At 42.5% G+C, this 21,799-nt stretch overlaps 2 protein-coding genes across 5 annotated transcripts; one reads left to right on the top strand and one right to left on the bottom strand.

Annotated features, from left to right (window-relative positions):
• Positions 1 to 335: 335 nt before the first annotated feature.
• On the bottom strand, positions 336 to 3,936 carry LOC106560911 (ubiquinone biosynthesis protein COQ9-B, mitochondrial). 3 transcript variants are annotated; one of them, XM_045688152.1, is made up of 9 exons: positions 3,691 to 3,936; positions 2,922 to 3,177; positions 2,624 to 2,759; positions 2,372 to 2,514; positions 2,156 to 2,240; positions 1,654 to 1,854; positions 1,229 to 1,384; positions 1,018 to 1,071; positions 336 to 744 (listed from the first exon to the last, which is right to left on the bottom strand). In XM_045688152.1, exons 1-9 carry the CDS (start codon positions 3,746 to 3,748, stop codon positions 709 to 711), a joined length of 1,125 nt encoding a protein of 374 aa, XP_045544108.1. In that variant the 5' UTR covers positions 3,749 to 3,936; the 3' UTR covers positions 336 to 708. The 3 variants fall into 3 exon arrangements, with proteins under 3 accessions (XP_045544108.1, XP_045544109.1, XP_013979814.1); XM_045688153.1 differs by having other exon boundaries at positions 1,750 to 1,854; XM_014124339.2 differs by having other exon boundaries at positions 3,518 to 3,769.
• Positions 3,614 to 13,184, top strand: ciapin1-b (anamorsin-B-like). Of its 2 annotated transcripts, none has more exons than XM_014124336.2 (9): positions 3,614 to 3,844; positions 9,915 to 10,077; positions 10,257 to 10,400; positions 10,493 to 10,572; positions 10,660 to 10,828; positions 10,918 to 10,994; positions 11,083 to 11,204; positions 11,397 to 11,478; positions 11,604 to 13,184. In XM_014124336.2, the coding sequence occupies exons 2-9, from the start codon at positions 9,921 to 9,923 to the stop codon at positions 11,712 to 11,714; spliced, it is 942 nt and encodes a 313-aa protein (XP_013979811.1). In that variant the 5' UTR covers positions 3,614 to 3,844; positions 9,915 to 9,920; the 3' UTR covers positions 11,715 to 13,184. The 2 variants fall into 2 exon arrangements, with proteins under 2 accessions (XP_013979811.1, XP_013979812.1); XM_014124337.2 differs by lacking the exon at positions 3,614 to 3,844 and adding an exon at positions 4,912 to 4,940.
• Positions 13,185 to 21,799: the final 8,615 nt, after the last annotated feature.

Below are 21,799 nucleotides of genomic sequence, written 5' to 3'. Positions count from 1 at the left end.
GATGTTTCAAAATAAAAGTTTAGTGCGCCTAGGTAAAATACTTATGCCGCGTTCCGGACAACTAAGAACTCGTGAAAAAAACGAACTCTGACTTGGAAAAATCAACTTGAACGTTCATCCAACTCGGAATTCCAAGTTGGAAACTGGCACCTTTCCAGAACTCCCGACTTTCTGACCTGAAGATCGCTGCTGTCATGACCTCTTTTGTCTTGAGTTCCCAGTTGTCTTGAAAGCACCAACAGCATAGGTAAAATCCATGCAGTGTTGTTCATTCATCCCAAGGACCCCCTCATTCTAAATCCATAACTGAAGAAAATAAAAAATAAACAAGATTGTTTTGTTGTAACTGATCTGTAATTTATTTAGGAACTCTCAACGGAGCTGAACAAAAACATTTAAAATACAATCATATTTTTGCATCCTTTATACAAAAGGAAAATGGATAGGAGCGGATGTGAGGGAAAACCGTTTCAAACTGGACGAAAGTGAAACCTCATACCAGACCTAAGGCACAATTATATTTTTATAGTGGATAAAGGCGACTAAGCAATAAAACAAACCAACACGATAGGGTATTACAGATAAGAGAAGAAATGTCTGAGCTGTGAGCACAGAAGCTGATCTTCAATGCCTCACACACAAACCACTGACTGATAGAGATCAGAGGGGATGGGAAGGGGATGGTGGAACAGAAATCGCCATCTTCTTTCATCGTCTTTGGTTAATCCCTGTTAGATTCTTCAGCTGGAAAAAAAGAAAATAAATCTCCAGTCACTACTAAACACACAGAATACAATTGGTATTAAAGAAATACAGTGCATGACATTAAAACATTTAAACAACCTAGGATTCTGAAAAAAAGTAATCCAAGGTTCCAAGCAATGCTGCTGTATATGTTCAAGGCACATATTCTGCGCGGATAGAACAGATCTTCACAATGCCTGGAGAAGTGTTTAAAATGTCAATTCGTAATAATAATCCTTTGTTTTGTGCATATTATCTCTCTAGCACCCTCACCGTAACAGCAGCTCCCATAAGCCCCTGCGCCACTGCTTCTCCTGTAGATGCCGCCTACAGGACACAATAGCAAAATAGGTGTCAATTACACATATTTAGTTCCCTTAATATAGGTTGTATACTAGTGAGTTCTTTCTAATGATTTATATTTTATCACTAGTGACCTGTTACCTAATTAAAAGAGACTATGCACTGACTAAGGAAATGGTACCTGTTTGGCGGCGCCAGCCATGTTGACAATATCCTGGATTCGGTTTTCAAGGAAGTTCCAGGTGTCCTGGAAGTCTTCTGAGGAGTCCTGTATCATCACCAGCTCAGTGGTGTTATAGATCCCTGTCAGTGCGGCCCGTTTCGTATACCAGTTCAACTGATATAGGAAAAAAGTGAAAACTGAATAACAAAGATTTTGATACATAGACATACTATTAAAGTGGTTGTTGAAAGACAAAAACCTTAATCAAGGGAAACATTTGGATTGGGCTGATTTATAAACAATTGACAAATAATGTCAGTTGTACCCACATGTACAATTAATGAGAGGAGAGGACATATAATATGGAGATTAATAGGGTAGACAGAGTTAAAAGTGAAAGGGACAATGAGAGTGCAGTGTGAGGAAAGGTGGTGAGTAGTAACCTTCGCAGAGGCTGGCCGGATAGTATGAGGAGCCTGATGAAAGGGGGTGAGGAAGACATGGGGAGAGGGGTACTTAGGCTGAGAAGGTCGACTCACATCTGTGGAACGGTCTCCAGCATAGTACCAGATATCATCCACCAGGGTGGAGAGGTGCTTCAGACTGTCTGGGATGTTGTGTGGGAGGAGCAGAATACTCATAGCCTGGAGAGAGGAGAAAGGAAGATATACTTTAATCAGCAGGAAAAAACAGATGTCTGTTACTGAGTGTAATAATTTGGGGGAGACTAATGTTGATGGCAAAGTGATACATTTGATCAAGTAAGCTATATGGCACATCTATGCACAGGTGTAATAAATGGTTGCCTCTACTGGTGTATGTTACAAGATTAGGCTACCTTATACCAATCAGTAGCTTGAACTGGTTTAAGGTGAAGAGATTAACGGTCACGTGTCTAGTTGATGTCTAAAGTCTAATTGTTATACTGTGTTGTGTGCAATATACCTGTGGCCAATTATCGATGTATGGCGTCAACATCCTCAATCTAGTCTCCACAGCATCTCTAAGAAACTCAGCAGTTTGCTTTGGTCTGCAAGAAATTATGTGGTTAACACATGCTCACACACACCAATGACAATCACATTCATGTTTAAATCCTAACTGCGCAGTAAAAGTGCACCATTCTTGCACCTGCTAATTTGAGAGTGTGAGGGAGCTTACTCAGCCTGACCAAGTTGGACCTGGTTGTGCTGCTCTGCCATTTGCTCTGTTAGCTGGGCATTGCACTGAGCAATGAAGTGCAAAACCAGGTCCCCTGCTCCATTCTGGAACATTCCACTGGAGGCTGCTGAGAGGCCCAGTGTCTACTCCGAGGAAAACCGTAACAGGAAAGAAACAATTACATTTAGTCACGTAGATAAATCTCTCCATCCACACAACTACAGTAAATCCAACTTCCCTCCACTCACTTACCTCAGCCCCTGCTGAAATGGCCTCAAGAGTCCAACCATGTAGTTGGACAAAGTCCAGTGCAGCGTTAAGGATGTGTGCTTGCAGTTGCTCCTCTGTTTCATACTCTTCTCCTTGTTCTCCACTCTGGTCTGCATAACTGCAGTGACAATAGAGAGCACACAGCATAGACCATTGGCATGCACACATCATAAGTAACTTAAGAACAAAATGTCACATAAATGTTGTTTCAGAGGCATATACCACAACATGGTATTGTACTTGGTTAAATGGGTGTCAGTTCAGTTTGGTGGAACCTCACCTAGTGTTGGGCTGGGGAGCCTCCTTAGCAGCAGCTTCAGATGCAGCAGCCTCGGGTGCAGGCGCTTCCTGCATATTCTTGGCAGTGTTGTTTTTAGATGGTTGGGCTCCGTAATGCTCGTGGTAGGTTGTAGTTGAGGATGCAGCAGAGGATGGGGGGACAGGGGTGGACTTGTCCTCCTGAAGACGAAGTGCAGCACAGTGGAAGCCTCGTCTCAGGCCATTGCATTGGGGACTGGATGTTTTTGGAACTACCACTACAAGAAATAATCAGAAAAGTATGCTCTAATGATGTTCATACTGACACGATGCATCCTGTATTCTGACTGAGCACACGTATTAACTAAGTTGCCTAATATTGGCAAATAATTAAAGCTTCTTAAACTGTGACCGGAGGTAATTTCAGGGTAGGAGTCCCTCTGTGAGCAGTTTGTGAAAATACTTGGATAATATAACCCCCGTCACAATTTACAGGGTTAGCCTAATTAGCTAACTATGTTTATTGGATCGAAGAGCTCAATACTTGCAGTTGTGATAACTACATGTGTTTTCTTGCGTTGAGATTTAGATTGCAATGAGTAGCCAACATTATTTTACCAGATTCTGTCCTTCATGATCACCTTCTGCTTAAAGTGACATTGGTTGGCTAGCTTGTTCCCAAGTTTTCTCGCGATTTAGACCTAAATCAATGTACACGATTACCAAAGCCAAGTTCATGAGCTACTGGCTAATGCCTACAGACAAAGACCAACTAGCAAGTCTTGGCTCACCGCTGCCAAAACCCCGCAGGGCCCTTCCAACTCGTAGTCCTCGTAGCAGCGCCGCCATATCCAGCTGCTAACAGATATTTAGACATCAGACGCATCATTTTTACGCGACTCACTTAAGTAGCACGTAATAAACGTCATTGTTTTGACCGGAGAGGTAAGTTAGCAGGTCAGCTAACATTGACCGAAAACCTTTTTTTTCCTTATTTCACGTTCAGAAAGTCTCAAAGTCAAAGCGGAACTACCACACACACGTTTTGTGAATCTGCAGTGAATTTGCATAGCGAAAACATACATTTTGATGTGAACGTTTTGTTAGCTGTTCGCTAAACAGCGTTAGCTTACTAGCTAACTAACATAACGTTAGTTACTAACTTAGCTGGTTGGTAACTTGTCACAAAGAGAAAAGCACATTTGAACGTCTTTAATTAAACGAGTCAAGACCAAGATAATGTATTAAACGTGATGTGCTAAAATGGGCTTGATGTCTGTATGACTGGTAGTAAATTTGCCATAAACGTTAGGTTTCTAGTCAGTTCTAGAATATTCCATATTACGTGTGTTCTAGTTACACTTGATAGCCTGGATATCAGTCTCTTTAGCGAATCTACTCCCTGTACTCCATGTCATGTGCCAAAGAGACTAGCATTTCTGCCAGTTGCAGACTGTGCCATTTAAGATTAGAGAGGATTTAAAAATAAAAAAAATTGAGCATGGCCTTATTTCTATTACAGCATATTGGAAGACTGTCATTCATGTTCCATTCACCCAGCTCAATGTAACATCGATAGGTTTAGGCTACTATATGATACTCTACCAATAATGAGGTTGCTATAACCTAGCTTACGAATTCAAGTTTATAACGTCGGTACACATTGGAGTAATCAAGGTAAATGAGTGACACATTCAGTACCGCATTGCACGCTCTTGCCTGCATCAAGTTGATCTAGGGTGTAATCATAAATCCAAACAGTTACGCTTTGCAACCAAAACGAGAGTTTATTGGATAGATTCAATCTAGGTATACCTCCGTTCGGTTTGCTTTCGTTTAAGAAATGTTTTTTCTTCCCAACAGAATGAATACACCCCTGATCACCAGCACCCACAGTTCACATTCATATCAGCCACATACAAACAGCATCATCACTTTACTTGTTGTATAATTCCTTCTCGCATCTCTGCACCCTCCTCCTCTCACTTTTTTCCTTCGCTTGTGGACTTCAGTGAACACCACAACAGCTGTCTGTGACCAGGTGAAAAAAATACTTAGTAAACCCACAGTACAGTGTACAGCAAACAATTTATCAATTACACTGGCGGGCCAGGTGGCAATGAATTAATACAACCGAAAGCTTACCTTGACTTGGAAGAGTTCCAGTGTTGGACAGCCTTAGCCAGCTAGCTTAACATAAATATAATACCTCTGTTTGAGACAAGTGTTTGAATAGTCTAAATTAGCTAGGTGCATTAGCTAAGTAAGTGAAAGTGAAAAAAAATGTATACATGCTTCTTAATTTAAGACAATTTGTTCAAAACTGTTCAACTATTGTCTTTCTCTCTTTAAGTTAACTACTCACCACATTTTATGTGCTGCAGTGCTAACTAGCTGTAGTTTATGCTTTCAGTACTAGATTAATTCTCAGATTCTTTGATTGGGTGGATATGTCAGTTCATGCTGCTAGGATGGAGGATGTCCTCTGGAAGTCATGATAATTACTGTGTAAGTCTATGGAAGGGGGTGGGAACCATTAGTGTCCAAGGTTTAGTATTGAAGTTCGTTGTACCCAGAGGAGGACGGAAAATAGCTGTCCTCTGGCTACACCATGGTGCTACCACAGAGAGTGCTGTTGAGGCTACTGTAGACCATTGCAAAACAGTGTGTTTTAATCCATTATTTGGTGCCTTGAATATATTTTGTGTAGTTTTATCTAAAAAGGATAACTTTTGTTTCACTTTTTATTTTTATGAAATTCACTGAGTAGGATGGTCCTCCTGCTCTGAGTAACCTCCACTGCTTTCTGCCATCTTGAAATATGAACATTATATCATTAATGAGCTCGAGAACAGAGGGTGTGATCTTGATTTGATTACCCTCACAGCTATCCTCAAAGTATAACTATAATGCAAATATTGGAGCTATATCACTTGTTTCTCTCCACAGAACACGTTGGTATTCGGTTGCTAAGCAACCGGTTTTTATTTGTCCAGAGTTGATGAAGCCAGTTTGTCAAAATATGCTAGATTATGTCTAAATTCTCAAACTAAATAGTTACATACTGCAATTCAACCACAAAACAGCTTCGTCTAGAGTTTAAGCCTCAAAATACAACAACTTGCCTAGCTAAGAGCTAAATGTTTTTGACGTTTCGAATTCTATTTGAGGCTCCACATGTTGTCGTGGAAAATATTAATGTTATTTCCAACAACCCTTTAAGCAACTCTGCCGTAAATGCAGCGCATATTGAAAGTTGAAATTGCTGAAAGGCCAGTCTTTTTGTCAATGACAAGGAGTGGAATGTTAGCAATAGAGACTGCTACTCATGTCGTGTTAAAAACAACTGGAAAAATGGTTGTGAATGGTCATCCAACTCGGAATTACAAGTCGGAAACTCTGGCATCTTTTTAGAACCCCATTTTCTGATCCCGAGTTCACAGTTGTCTTGAAAGCACCATCAGACTAGCTACATGGTGCTTTCAAGACAACTGGGAATACGGGAAAAATTTGGTAAAATCAAGACGTCAGTGATCTTCAGGTCAGAAGGTGTCACTAGCTACCACAGCCACAAAGTCATAAAACATCTACTTTGTGCATGACACAAGTAATTTTTCCAACAATTTTTTACAGACTGATTATTTCACTTATAATTCACTGTATCACAATTCCAGTGGGTCAGAAGTTTGCATACACTAAGTTGACTGTGCCTTTAAACAGCTTGGAAAATTCCAGAAAATGATGTCATGGCTTTAGAAGCTTCTGATAGACTAATTGACATAATTTGAGTCAATTGGAGGTGTACCTGTGGATGTATTTCAAGGCTGACCTTCAAACTCAGTGCCTCTTTGCTTGACATCATGGGAAAATCAAAAGAAATCAGTCAAGACCTCAAAAAATAATTGTAGACCTCCACAAGTCTGGTTCATCCTTGGGAGCTATTTCCAAACGCCTGAAGGTACCACGTTCATCTGTACAAACAATAGTACGCAAGTATAAACACCATGGGACCACGTAGCCGTCATACTGCTCAGGAAGGAGACGCGTTCTGTCTACCAAGGAATTAATGTACTTTGGTGCGCAAAGTGCAAATCAATCCCAGAACAACAGCAAGGACCTTGTGAAGATGCTGGAGGAAACAGGTACACAAGTATCTATATCCACAGTAAAACGAGTCCTATATCGACATAACCTGAAAGGCCGCTCAGCAAGGAAGAAGCCACTGCTCCAAAACCGCCACAAAAAAGTTCCAAAGTTGTGGTAAAATGGCTAAAGGACAACAAAGTCAAGGTATTGGCAAAGCCCTGATCTCAATCCTAACACAAATGTGTGGGCAGAACTGAAAAGGCGTTTGCAAGCATGGAGGCCTACAAACCTGACTCAGTTACACCAGCTCTGTCAGGAGGAATGGGCCAAAATTCACCCAAATTATTGTGGGAAGCTTGTGGAAACGTTTGACCCAAGTTGAACAATTCAAAGGCAATGCTACCAAATACTAATTGAGTGTATGTAAACTTCTGACCCACTGGGAATGTGATGAAAGAAATAAAAGCTGAAATAAATAATTCTCTCTACTATTATTCTGACATTTCACATTCTTAAAATAAAGTGGTGATCCTAACTGACCTAAGACAGGGAATGTTTACTAGGATTAAATGTCAGGAATTGTGAAAAATTAGTTTAAATGTATTTGGCTAAGGTGTATGTAAACTTCCGACTTCAACTGTACGTGTGTTCATGAGGTTGGACTGAACTGCTGACACTAATGTAAGGTGATCTAATTTTGTAGCCTGGTGGGAAAAAAACAATGACATGGAACTATGTTTACAAATGTATTTTCACTATAGTCCTTTTATTAATTATAACACAGCAATGGATTAACCCTCCACAGTTTAAAAAAAAAAAATCTTGGCCTATCTCGTACATTTTTGAATCACCTAAGTTTGGTAGCCTATGCTGTTGGGTACAGGGATAGACATAATTTGTACATGCAAATGTGATTGGATACAGCATTTGATTATTGGAATATCAACCTCAATTGAAACTTTTTCTTACTGAGGGCTGGTCACCTTACACTAACCCTCATCCTTATGTCTGTGTAACTGGTGCTGGCCGTAACCAATTCAGAACAATTTTGATATCCCAAAAGAAGTCAGTAAAGCATTCTGTATGGAACAAGGTCACTTTCATTTCTGTTTTTCAATCTTGAATGTACGACTCATGAGACAGCTACTATCAGGTACCGATAATCTGTTGGGTGTTTGAGTTTACTCCTCTGTCCCCAACACTTGGTGTCTTATCAGCATGACAGATACACTGCATTCGGAAAGTATTCTGACCCCTTGACCTTTTCCACATTTTGTTACGTTACAGCCTTATTCTAAAATTGATTACATTTAATGTTTTCCTCATCAATCTACACACAATACCCCATAATGACAAAGCAAAAACAGGTTTTAAGAATACCTTATCTACATAAGTATTCAGACCCTTTGCTATGAGACTCGAAATTGAGCTCCGGTGCATACGGTTTCCATTGATCATCCTTGAGAGGTTTCTACACTTGTGATAAATTCAACTGATTGGACATGATTTGGAAAGGCACACACCTGTCTATAGAAGGTCCCACAGTTGACAGTGCATGTCAGAGCAAACACCAAGCCATAAGGTCGAAGTAATTGTCCATAGAGCTCTGAGACAGGATTGTGTCAAGGCACAGATCTGGGGAAGGTTAGCAAAACAATTCTGCAGCATTGAGGGTCCCCAAGAACACAGTGGCCTCCATCATTCTTAAATGGAAGAAGTTTGGAACCACCAAGACTCTTCCCAGAGCTGGCCACCCGGCCACTGAGCAATCGGGGGAAAAGGGCTTTGGTCAGGGAGGTGACCAAGAACCTGATGCTCACTCTGACAGAGCTCCAGAGTTCCTCTGTGGAGATGGGAGAACCTTCCAGAAGGAGAACCATCTCTGCAGCACTCAACCAATCAGGCCTTTATGGTAGAGTGGCCAGATGGAAGCCACTCCTCAGTAAAATGACAGCCCGCTTGGAGTTTGCCAAAATGCACCTAAAGGACTCTGACCATGAGAAACAAGATTCTCTGGTCTGTGGAAACCAAGATTGAACTCTTTGGCCTGAATGCCAAGCGTCACATCTGGAGGAAACCTGACACCATCCTTACAATGAAGAATGGTGGTGGCAGCATCATGCTATGGGGATGTTTTTCAGCGGCAGGGACTGGAAGACTAGTCAGGATCGAGGGAAAGATGAACCGTGCAAAGTACAGAGAGATCCATGATGAACTGCTCAGGTCCTCAGACTGGGGCAACGGTTCACCTTCCAACAGGACAACGACATTAAGCACACAGCCAAGACAACGCAGGAGTGGCTTCGGGACAAGTGTCTGAATGTCCTTGAGTGGCCCAGCCAGAGCCTGGACTTGAACCCGATAGAACATCTCTGGAGAGACCTGAAAATAGCTGTGCAGCTACGCTCCCCATCCAACCTGAAAGAGCTTGAGAGGATCTGCAGAGAAGAATGGGAGAAACTCCCAAAATACAGGTGTGCCAAGCTTGTAGCGTCATACCCAAGAAGACTCGAGGCTGTAATCGCTGCTAAAGGTGCTTCAACAAAGTACTGAGTAAAGGGTCTGAATATTTACGTAATATTGTGATATTTCAGTTTCAAATGTGATATTTCAGTTTCAAATGTTTTATAAATTTGCAAACATTTCTAAAAACTTGTTTTTCTTTTGTCATTATGGGGTATTGTGTGTAGATTGAAGATTATATATATTTTTTATTCCATTTTAGAATAAGACTGTAATGTAACAAAATGTGAAAGGTCAAGGGGTCTGAGTACTTTCTGAATGCACTATATGTTCTGTCCGCTCGGGTATCTCAATTTTGGGAGGAGTCAGTTAGGGGGCAGTGTCCACAGTCTGTGGTGGTTTCTTTGGATTGATTTACCTTAAAATGCTAGTAAGTGTGTTAATGTTTTGACTGTTCTGTTTGCAGGAGACCATGGCAGACCTTGATGTAAAAGCAGGGGATAAGGTGCTGTTGGTGTGGAGCCAACCCTCATCTCCAACAACCCTGAAGGAGCTGGCAGAGAGTCTAGGGTCCATGGTTGGCTCTGAGGGCCGGGTGTCACTGGAGAATATGGAGAGACTTCTAATGTGTGAGTGACCCTTTCCTAAGGTTCTGTTTCAACAGTTAGCCAATGTTATATCAAAACTCTTGCATTTATAGGTCTGATAATCTATGCACTTGTTAAAAGGCATTGTATTGTAAAATTGTACTTGCTACTCTAACGATAAGGTGAGGCACAAATACCTGGCAATCCTCTCCTTTCCACAGCTTCACATGCAGCATCAACTTATGACTGGGTCCTCTCAAGTCTACTCCCTGACAGCTCTTCCATTCACACCTCAGAGACGCTAGCAGAGATGGCCAGAGTGATAAAACCTGGTGGGAAACTAGTGCTAGAGGAACCTGTTACAGGTAAGAGGGGTGAAGTGAGCAAAGTCTCCATGGTCATTATTGAGGACACATAGTAAATGACTCTGACTCTTGTCCCCTGTCCTTTTTCTCAGGAACTAATGACCAACAATTGAGGACTGCTGAAAAACTTATGTCAGCCCTGAAGTTGTCTGGCCTGGTGTCTGTCACTGAGGTGAGTAAACCAGCACTGGAATGGTAAATATCCACTCCTTCAGGCTCTGTATATGCTGACACATTTTTTGTTTACCAACATTGGCAGATCAGTAAAGGACCCCTGACCCCAAAAGCTTTGTCTGCCCTGAGGACATCTACAGGCTTCCAGGGGAACACTCTCTCCAGGGTGCGCATGTCTGCTTCTAAACCCAACTTTGAGGTGGGCTCCTCTAGCCAGCTAAAGCTTTCCTTTGGGAAAAAGACACCAAAACCAGGTATGTGGAGTTCTCCTTCCTTCTGTTACCATTTCAAACGTTTCCTCTTGCTTCTGGCCTTTACAAATGTATTCCTTTTCTTGTTGCAGAAGACAAACCAGCTCTTGACCCCAATGTTGAAAAGGCATGGACCCTGTCAGCCAATGACATGGATGATGATGATGTGGTGTGTGTTTGTTTGTATTTGTGTGTAGATCTATATGATTTATTGCATTTGATGATGGTCTCAATATGCCTTTCCCCTGTCTCTTCAGGACCTGGTAGACTCCGATGCTCTCCTGGATGCAGATGATCTAAAGAAGCCAGATGCAGCCTCGCTCAAGGCGCCCTCCTGTGGTGACGGAACAACCAAGAAAAAGAAAGCTTGCAAGAACTGGTGAGAAACACCCCTTACCCTTTCTTTGGTTACAGAAAAGAGGGCTCATCCATACACCAACAAGATCGCTGGAGTCATAACCAAGAGATATGAGTGATGAAGTTCTGATTATTGAATATCCCTTAAGCAAGTATGGAGATAATCACACATAGTTGCCTTGTATCATAATTTGTCATTACTCATCCTATGTAGCTCTTGTGGTCTTGCTGAGGAGTTGGAACAGGAAAGCAAGGGTGTCCAGACAATCAGCCAGCCCAAGTCAGCGTGTGGAAGTGTGAGTGTCACTCTTTTCCCATATGCAACCATCATACTGTAGCTTTCTATCTATCTGTGTCGGCACATGTATCTTTGTGAAGCCAGTTTGTAGTTGTTGACCTGACCTTTTGATCTGTATTTCAGTGTTACCTGGGTGATGCCTTCCGATGTGCCAGCTGTCCGTATCTTGGGATGCCTGCCTTTAAACCTGGGGAGAAGGTTGTGCTGGCCAACACAGGGCTAAATGATGCCTAGGAACACATATTTATGTAGTGTCACATTATTTACATTCCTTACACACTGCTAACCTACCACCCCCTGGAGCAATGTTCCCTCTTTTTTTTCAGCACTGGGCAAATTTCAGGTCTGCTGTGCACATACTTGAATGTTGTGAAAATTCACATTTACTGGCTGTACCCACTTTAAGTTAGTTTTAACAGTGGTCAAGTACGCTACTGTCGCTATTTGATCATAATGTAGGCTTATCAGAGTGGCCTACCATCAAAAACAATGGAAAAAATGCATCCCGTAACATTTTAACATGGAAATAGAACAGCTATCATTCAGCCTACAGTAGCAGCTAATGTGTGGTGTTCAATGTAGGTCTACATTCCATAAGAATTTAGAAAAAAACATGCAGGGCTTGACATTAACCTGTTTATCCATTTGTCCTTCAGACAAGGTGACAAAAAATATTGTTTAATGCAAGAAACTACTTTATAAAATAAAATGCCTTATTCCCATACCATTATTACAGACAGACAAATTATGCTACCCTCTATATATTGGCTACTTAACCTAACTCACTAACTAGTAAAAGTATATGAACAAAATGTGCACACATGGCTACATGCAGCTCTCGCTTTGATCTCAACACAAGGGCATCTACTAACGACCACTCATGCTATAAACACAGTCCAGTTCAAAGTAAATGGCACAGATCCATATATGGCAATGTTTTATTTGCAAATAGGCCTACTGCAGCTCTGATTATGCCACACTGGTCTGTGTAGACTGCAGAGTATGGGCTGAGTCGTGCAGTGTCAATGCAATAGAATCTTACTCTGATGCGTTTTGCCTACAACAAAATCTCTTGCATGGTTTGTTTTGTTTCATTATGTTGCATTGAAAGTGGCTAATATTGTGTTGATTCGATGACAATTGTCAGAGTAAACACTGATAACTCTAGAAAATTGAGTGAAGTTCAGTCCCATGCTTCTTTCTCTCTTTGGGCTGATATTTCTTCTGCTCCGCAGTCCCAGGGGAGCTGCATGGCAGTCTCGGGGCTACTGTGCACCCACTTGCAGCTTAGAGGGAACATTGCCCTGGAGTGCTTGTTCAATACCAGGTTCTCAATGAGATGAGAATGGTTCTACATCTCATTTATGTGAGAGCAAAAACCAGATTGAGTTTAAGGAAATGAAGGCCTAATGCACTGAATTGCAGTCAGAAATGTGTTATTGCTGGTTGTATACAGTTGTAATACATGCATTAGGAGTAGAATTTAAAGTATCCAAACATGCCTGAATACATCATAATCATTGCATCAATCCAGGCTACAGGCTTTGACCATGTGAAAACTACAGTATGCTACTAGATACAGTGAAGATTTCAGAGAGCAGTCACCATATTTAAAGTACAACATACAGGTGTCGATTTGTCAGTTCAATGAATCGTGTGTATATTACTATCTTTTTAACTGTCAATAAAAATCTGTTAATCACAGCCACAAGTTCCTTTTTTTAGGATATCCCATTTAATTATTACTCGTTTACAGATCAGATCATTTTAGATCCAATCACAAACCATTTCCTCACGCTCAATCACTTTCACACTCAGAAGCACAATAATACAAATTGAGGGCAACAGCAATACAGTATAAAATGACTAAAAGTAACATCAATATTTAATTTTACTAGATTATATTTAGAGATTTATTTGAAATGTCTGTCCTCTATGAAGAAACTATTACTTCACGATGGAACTGCACATGCGGAGATCATCCGTTCACCCACTCTGCGTCTCACAAAGACACGGCGGTTGTAACCAAAAATCTCCAATTTGGACTCATCAGACCAAAGGACAGATTTCCACCTGTTTAATGTCCATTGCTCGTGTTTCTTGGTCCAAGCAAGTCTCTTTCTTATTGGTGTCCTTTAGTAGTGGTTTCTTTGCAGCAATTCAACCATGAAGGCCTGATTCACACAGTCTCCTCTGAACAGTTGATGTTGAGATGTGTCTGTTACTTGAACTTGAACTTACTTGGTGTATAGCGAGAATAGGAGAGGGCCTAGAACAGAGCCCTGGGGGACACCAGTGGTGAGAGCGCATGGTGCGGAGACAGATTCTCGCCACGCCACCGGGTAGGAGCGACCTGTCAGGTAGGACGCAATCCAAGCGTGGGCCGCGCTGGAGATGCCCAACTCGGAGAGGGTGGAGAGGAGGATCTGATGGTTCACAGTATCAAAGGCAGCAGATAGGTCTAGAAGGATGAGAGCAGAGGAGAGAGAGTTAGCTTTAGCAGTGCGGAGAGCCTCCGTGACACAGAGAAGAGCAGTCTCAGTTGAATGCCCAGTCTTAACCTGACTGATTAGGATCAAGAAGGTCATTCTGAGAGAGATAGCAGGAGAGCTGGCCAAGGACGGCACGTTCAAGAGTTTTGGAGAGAAAAGAAAGAAGGGATACTGGTCTGTAGTTGTTGACATCGGAGGGATCGAGTGTAGGTTTTTTTCAGAAGGGGTGCAACTCTCGCTCTCTTGAAGACGCAAGGGACGTAGCCAGCGGTCAAGGATGAGTTGATGAGCGAGGTGAGGAAGGGGAGAAGGTCTCCGGAAATGGTCTGGAGAAGAGAGGAGGGGATAGGGTCAAGTGGGCAGGTTGTTGGGCGGCCGGCCGTCACAAGACGCGAGATTTCATCTGGAGAGAGAGGGGAGAAAGAGGTCAAAGCACAGGGTAGGGCAGTGTGAGCAGGACCAGCGGTGTCGTTTGACTTAGCAAACGAGGATCGGATATCGTCAACCTTCTTTCCAAAATGGTTGACGAAGTCATCCGCAGAGAGGGAGGAGGGGGGGGAGGGGAGGAGGATTCAGGAGGGAGGAGAAGGTAGCAAAGAGCTTCCTAGGGTTAGAGGCAGATGCTTGGAATTTAGAGTGGTAGAAAGTGGCTTTAGCAGCAGAGACAGAAGAGGAGAATGTAGAGAGGAGTGAGTGAAAGGATGCCAGGTCCGCAGGGGAGGCGAGTTTTCCTCCATTTCCGCTCGGCTGCCCGGAGCCTTGTTCTGTGAGCTCGTAGTGAGTCGTCGAGCCACGGAGCAGGAGGGGAGGACCGAGCCGGCCTGGAGGATAGGGGACAGAGAAAATCAAAGGATGCAGAAAGGGAGGAGAGGAGGGTTGAGGAGGCAGAATCAGGAGATAGGTTGGAGAAGGTTTGAGCAGAGGGAAGAGATGATAGGATGGAAGAGGAGAGAGTAGCGGGAGAGAGAGAGCGAAGGTTGGGACGGCGCAATACCATCCGAGTAGGGGCAGAGTGAGAAGTGTTGGATGAGAGCAAGAGGGAAAAGGATACAAGGTAGTGGTCGGAGATTTGGAGGGGAGTTGCAATGAGATTAGTGGAAGAACAGCATCTAGTAAAGATGAGGTCAAGCGTATTGCCTGCCTTGTGAGTAGGGGGGGAAGGTGAGAGGGTGAGGTCAAAAGAGGAGAGGAGTGGAAAGAAGGAGGCAGAGAGGAATGAGTCAAAGGTAGACGTGGGGAGGTTAAAGTCACCCAGAACTGTGAGAGGTGAGCCATCCTCAGGAAAGGAACTTATCAAGGCGTCAAGCTCATTGATGAACTCTCCAAGGGAACCTGGAGGGCGATAAATGATAAGGATGTTAAGCTTGAAAGGGCTGGTAACTGTGACAGCATGGAATTCAAATGAGGAGATAGACAGATGGGTCAGGGGAGAAAGAGAGAATGTCCACTCGGGAGAGATGAGGATTCCAGTGCCACCACCCCGCTGGCTCGATGCTCTAGGGGTATGCGAGAACACGTGGGCAGACGAAGAGAGAGCAGTAGGAGTAGCAGTGTTATCTGTGGTAATCCATGTTTCCGTCAGCGCCAGGAAGTCTAGGGACTGGAGGGTAGCATAGGCTGAGATGAACTCAGCCTTGTTGGCTGCAGACCGGCAGTTCCAGAGGCTGCCGGAGACCTGGAACTCCACGTGGGTCGTGCGCGCTGGGACCACCAGGTTAGAGTGGCAGCGGCCACGCTGTGTGAAGCGTTTGTATGGCCTGTGCAGAGAGGAGAGAACAGGGATAGACAGACACATAGTTGACAAGCTACAGAAGTGTTGTTTCTTGTATTATTGTCTCCTGTGTCTTTAGAGAACTGTTTCACTTTGATATCCTTTTTCTTCTGTCCTGATTTTCTCTTTCTTTTCTTCTGTTAACTAGATATTCTTTATATAGACAGGTGTGTGCCTTTCCAAATCATGTCCAATCAGTTGAATTTATCACAAGTGTTGAAACCTCTCAAGGATGATCAATGGAAACCGTATGCACCGGAGCTCAATTTCGAGTCTCATAGCAAAGGGTCTGAATACTTATGTAGATAAGGTATTCTTAAAACCTGTTTTTGCTTTGTCATTATGGGGTATTGTGTGTAGATTGATGAGGAAAACATTACATTTAATCAATTTTAGAATAAGGCTGTAACCTAACAAAATGTGGAAAAAGTCAAGGGGTCACAATACTTTCCGAATGCAGTCCATCTGTCATGCTGATAAGACACCAAGTGTTGGGGACAGAGGAGTAAACTCAAAGCACCCCCATAACATGATGCTGCCACCCCCGTGCTTCACGGTTGGGATGGTGTTCTTCGGCTTGCAAGCCTCCCCTTTTTCTCCAAACATAACGATGATCATTATGGCCAAACAGTTCTATTTTTGTTTCATCAGACGAGAGAACATTTCTCCATGTGCAGTTGCAAACTGTAGTCTGGCTTTTTTATGGCGGTTTTGGAGCAGTGGCTTCCTCCTTGCTGAGCAGCCTTTCAGGTTATGTCGATATAGGACTCGTTTTAATGTGGATATAGATAATTTTATACCCGTTTCCTCAAGGTGCTTTGCTGTTGTTCTGGGATTGATTTGCACTTTTCGACGCCAAAGTTCATTCATCTCTAGGAGACAGAACGCGTCTCCTTCCTGAGCGGTATGACGGCTGCGTAGTCCCATGGTGTTTATACTTGCGTACTATTGTTTGTACAGATGCATGTGGTACCTTCAGGCGTTTGGAAATTGCTCCCAAGGATGAACCAGACTTGTGGAGGTCTACAATTTGTTTTCTGAAGTCTTGGCTGATTTCTTTTGATTTTCCCATGATGTCAAGCAAAGAGCCACTGAGTTTGAAGGTAGGCCTTGAAATACATCCACAGGTACACCTCCAATTGACTCAACTGATGTCAATTAGCTTATCAGAAGCTTCTAAAGCCATGACATCACTTTCTGCAATTTTCCAAGTTGTTTAAAGGCACAGTCAACTTAGTGTATGTAAACTTCTGACCCACTGGAATTGTGATAGTGAATTATAAGTGAAATAATCTGTCTGTAAACAATTGTTGGAAAAATGCCTTGTGTCATGCACAAAGTAGATGTCCTAACCGACTTGCCAAAACTATAGTTTGTTAACAATACATTTGTGGAGTGGTTGAAAAACGAGTTTTAATGACTCCAACTGTATGTAAGAATGCTGTTCATTGACTATTGCTCAGCCTTCAACACAATAGTACCCTCCAAGATTGGTACCAGGAAAACAACCTCTCCCTCAACGTCAACAAAACGAATGAGCTGATCGTGGACTTAAGGAGACAACAGAGAGAGCATGCCCCTATTCACATCAATGGGACCGCAGTAGAGAAAGTGAAAAGTTTCAAGTTCCTCGGCGTACACATTACTTACAATCTGAAATGGTCCACCCACACAGACAGTGTGGTGAAGGCGCAACAGCGCCTCTTCAACCTCAGTAAGCTGAAGAAATGTGGCTTGGCCCCTAAGACCCTCACAAACGTATGTATAATGGAGAACATCCTGTCGGGCTGTATCACCGCCTGGTATGGCAACTGCACCGTCGCAACCGCAGGGCTCTCCAGAGGGTGATGCGGTCTGTGCAACGCATCACCGGGGGCACACTGCCTACCCTCCAGGACATCTACATCACCTGATGTCACAAGATGGCCAAAAAGATCAAAGACATCAACCACTTGAGCCACGGCCTGTTCACCCCGCTATCATCCAGAAGGCAAGGTTTGTACAGGTGCATCAAAGCGGGGACCGAGAGACTGAAAAACAGCTTCTATCTCAAGGCCATCAGACTGTTAAATTGCCGTCACTAGCCGGCTACTATCCGGTTACTCAACCCTACACCTTAGAGGCTGCTGCCCTATATACATAGAAATGGAATCACTGGTCACTTTAAATGGAACACTAGTCACTAATAATGTTTACATACTGTTTTACTCATTTCATATGTATATACTGTATTTTAGTCAATGCCACTCAGACATTGCTCTTCCTAATATTTATATATTTCTTAATTCCATTCTTTACTTTTAGATTTGTGTGTATTGTTGTGAATTGTTAGATACTACTGCACTGTTGGACCTTGGAACACAAACATTTCATTACACCCGAAAGAGCATCTGCTAAATATGTGTATGTGACCAATAAAATTTGATTTGAGCAGTGGAGCGTTTAGTGACACAAAACTTTAGTGGTCAATTTGGAAAGTGCTATCATATCACTCAATTATACCATTTATAAAATGGTTCAGGTATATCTTTTTTTACGATTTTCTCTGTCACACACTAGTCACAACACACGTGCCTGGCTGCAAAAGTGCATTGTGAGTGATGTCAGCAGCAGGCGCTCAGCTCGTGCACTAGCAGCAGCAATTTCAGCAAATTGCAAATCATTGTTGACTGACTGCAGTAGCAGTAGTCCGGGTTCGACGAGCCAAACCCAATGAATATAGTTGGTCACGAATTTTTGATCTTGAACAGAACTTACAACATGTCTCAATCAAAACTGTACAGCCAGAAGTACAGAGAAGAGTGGGAGTCTGTACCTGAACAAATGTCAAATCATATTTTTGGCCGAGATGGCCAGTCAATTTGAGCAACGTTATTGTGTATTCTACGTAATTACGCAGTTTTACGTTATCATGCAATGACATCACAACGTCATTTAGTAACAAATCAACCTGCCTCTAGCAACTTACCCTGAAAATGAGTTGGAAACACTGGTTCAGCTCCAATCAGTCGCGAAGAGGAATAACTTTGTAGCTGGTTCTGATTAATGAACAATGCCATGCTGGTGAGTGGTAACATTTAATTAAAACCCAGCCCTGAAACAAAACGTAGCCTGAAAATAATTTGTACATCATATCATAGGAAAAGACAACACATTCACACAGATTTGCACAAAGTGGGCAGCTCGGGTTTGTCACTTCATGTGTCACTTCCTGTCCAAATATATCATACTTTGACTAAAACGATGACTTGACTTAAATCGTTGTGCAACATCATGGGTAAACTCTGGCCATAGTCTCTCAGCTCGAAAAACTCACCTTATGCAGTTGGCATCCAGCAACTACAGAGATACACGTCTTAGCAACTAGCAACCCTGTGGTCATTGAGGGTTTGCTAATATATTTAAACTAAGTGAATGCTTTATTTACATGATTCCACTCACTTGTTCAAAGACCTGCTCCAACATTGCAGAGTTCAAACTGAACACCTGGATGGATACAGACAGATAACTTATTGTGTGGCTGTGTTGGAATAATTTCACATAATAATATGCATGTAAACATACAAATAAGAGCATGACAAACTGCTCTGACTCCACCAGCTGGGTATACACCATGGAACTAGTGGGCACAGCCTCACAGCCCTCCTGCAGGAGAAATACATATCTGCCTCTTACACATAAACACACTTACCTGGACCAAATTTAAAATGTTATTTGTTTTTAACCTTTATTTAACTAGGCAAGTCGGTTAAGAAAAAAACGTATTTACAATGACGACCTAACCCGGACGACGCTGGGCCAATTGTGCGCCGCCCTATGGGACTCCCCCAATTATGTCCGGTTGTGATACAGCCTGGAATCGAACCAGAATCTGTGCCTCTAGCACTGAGATGCAATGCCTTAGAACGCTGCGCCACTCGGGAGCCAAATGAGTGTGTTCATAGCTGGGTAAGGCTCCCTCTCCAATCAGTTCTGTGTCAAACAGCTCTGTGATGAGGACGTTGGCTCGAGTCTGCATGTCTCCATCTGCAGTGACAACACATTCATCTAACATTCTGATGGTAAAATACAGTTGGATCAGGTTGAAAAGTTTCACTGCAGACGAAGAAAAAAAAAAACAGTGCTGCAAAATGGACGTAACTGCAATGTCTGGAGCATTTTTTCAGAAATACTGTATTTCAGGTCACAGAGAATTTGTCACATTAACGATTTACCATTAAGCAATTTGAAAAGTAAAGTTTTAACCAAAACAACTGTAGACTACAAATTACAGGACTGTGCGTACAATGTGTTTTACTCACTTGGTCGAACTGTCACTTGTGTATTGATGATCTTGAAATTGTCGGAGAAGCCATTTATCTTCACCGTTCGGAGAGCAGCATCTGCCATGGGCTTGAAAACCTATTGGATCAGACAGACAAACAGTCAGAGAACACCTTTCCCTTTAATTGACGGTGAACTGTCAATGCACTGATAGATTAGGCAACGATTCTCACCTCCACAGCATGGCAATAGCCAGCACCAGCTGTGACAGCCATCTTAGAAAGCAGTCCTGTTCCAGTGCCAATGTCCAGAATTATGACTTTCTCCCCCCATGCCTCCACTCTGCTCACAGCAGCACTAATACCCTAGTAGTACTTCTCATTCTATGAGATAGACAGATTCTGGTTTACGTACAGGGTAAGAAACAAGACAGCTTCCACAACTCACAGAATAGTGTGCCATCTATTGTACAAGCTGTATTGGATGAGTGTTTCCTGCCAGGTCACATACTCACACTATTGTGATTGTGCAGCATATCAGCTTAACAGGTCCTGAGAAATAAACAGGTGATCATGGATATCACACATTTAGATTAACTCCCCGTAATTGAACTATAGCTAGCAACATGACTTGAAGTGATTGACAAAGACAGAAAACTTTGGTAGCTAGTGCGTTGCATAGTGCAGTACATTAACATGAAATGATATACCAACAAAACGGGGTCAGCTAGCTTGCATATCTACAGTGCATTCGGAAAGTATTCAGACCCCTTCTCTTTTTCCACATTTTGTTACGTTACAGTCTTATTCTGAAATTGATAAAATAATTTTTTCCCCCTCATCAGTCTAAACACAATACCCCATAATGAAAAAGCAAAAACTGTTTTTTTATACATTTTTGCTATTTTATTACAAATAACAAACAGAAATAGCATATTTACATGCTGTATCTATTGTATTCCAGAAGAAATGTTTTTACACCAATCCCTACAAAATTGGATTATGACAGCATTGCCTCAACTGGGGCAGACATGTTTTCCCTAGAAATGTCACCTGACGTCATCCCCCAAGTCATACACTGGTGTCAAAATATGGTGCTTTCAAGACAACTGGGAACTCGGACAAAAACGAGATCAAATCATGACATCAGTGATCTTCAGGTCGGAGCTCAAGAAAGATACCCGAGTTTCCGACTTGGAATTCCAAGTCGGAAAATGCGGCATTAACCCCTTGTAATCGGAGTGTGAACACATACTGACATTTTCAACTTGCTAACTGGTTGTAGTCAGTGCTTGATTTTGGATGAAAGAAGTGCAGGAGCTGTCTTTTTCCAAGTCAGTCCATTAAAGACTATATTTACAGAAATTCTAAAATGACATTATGCTATAGAGACCTCTAGTTATTCACTGTTAAGGGGTTCATAAACATTTTCAATTACTTCTCCATGACTTTCAACCATTATTATACCCTACATGAAATATTAAGACGTATTGACACTGGAAGGCTGCAGTGTCTGATCCCATGTAGACCTACCATCTCCTGACGTTGTGCTCTTGATCAAGGCACTTAACCCCACCCCACACACAAAGTAGAGCTGCACTGTTAGTCAGATGTTGTCAACCCTCTATCAGGATCCAGCCCTGAAACACCCAAATCTGCTTATCAAGGTCCTGTTAAGCAGCTGATGTTCAGGCTACAATGTGGTTAGACCAGGGCTGGAACAAAAGCCTGCACACCAGGAGCTATCCTGGAGGATGGTTGACACACTTGATATAAAATAGTGCAACATTACAA

This window comes from Salmo salar, chromosome ssa10 (assembly GCF_905237065.1).
Source record: "Salmo salar chromosome ssa10, Ssal_v3.1, whole genome shotgun sequence".
NCBI classification, from domain to species: domain Eukaryota; kingdom Metazoa; phylum Chordata; class Actinopteri; order Salmoniformes; family Salmonidae; genus Salmo; species Salmo salar.
This window is presented reverse-complemented; position numbering and strand designations above follow the sequence as displayed.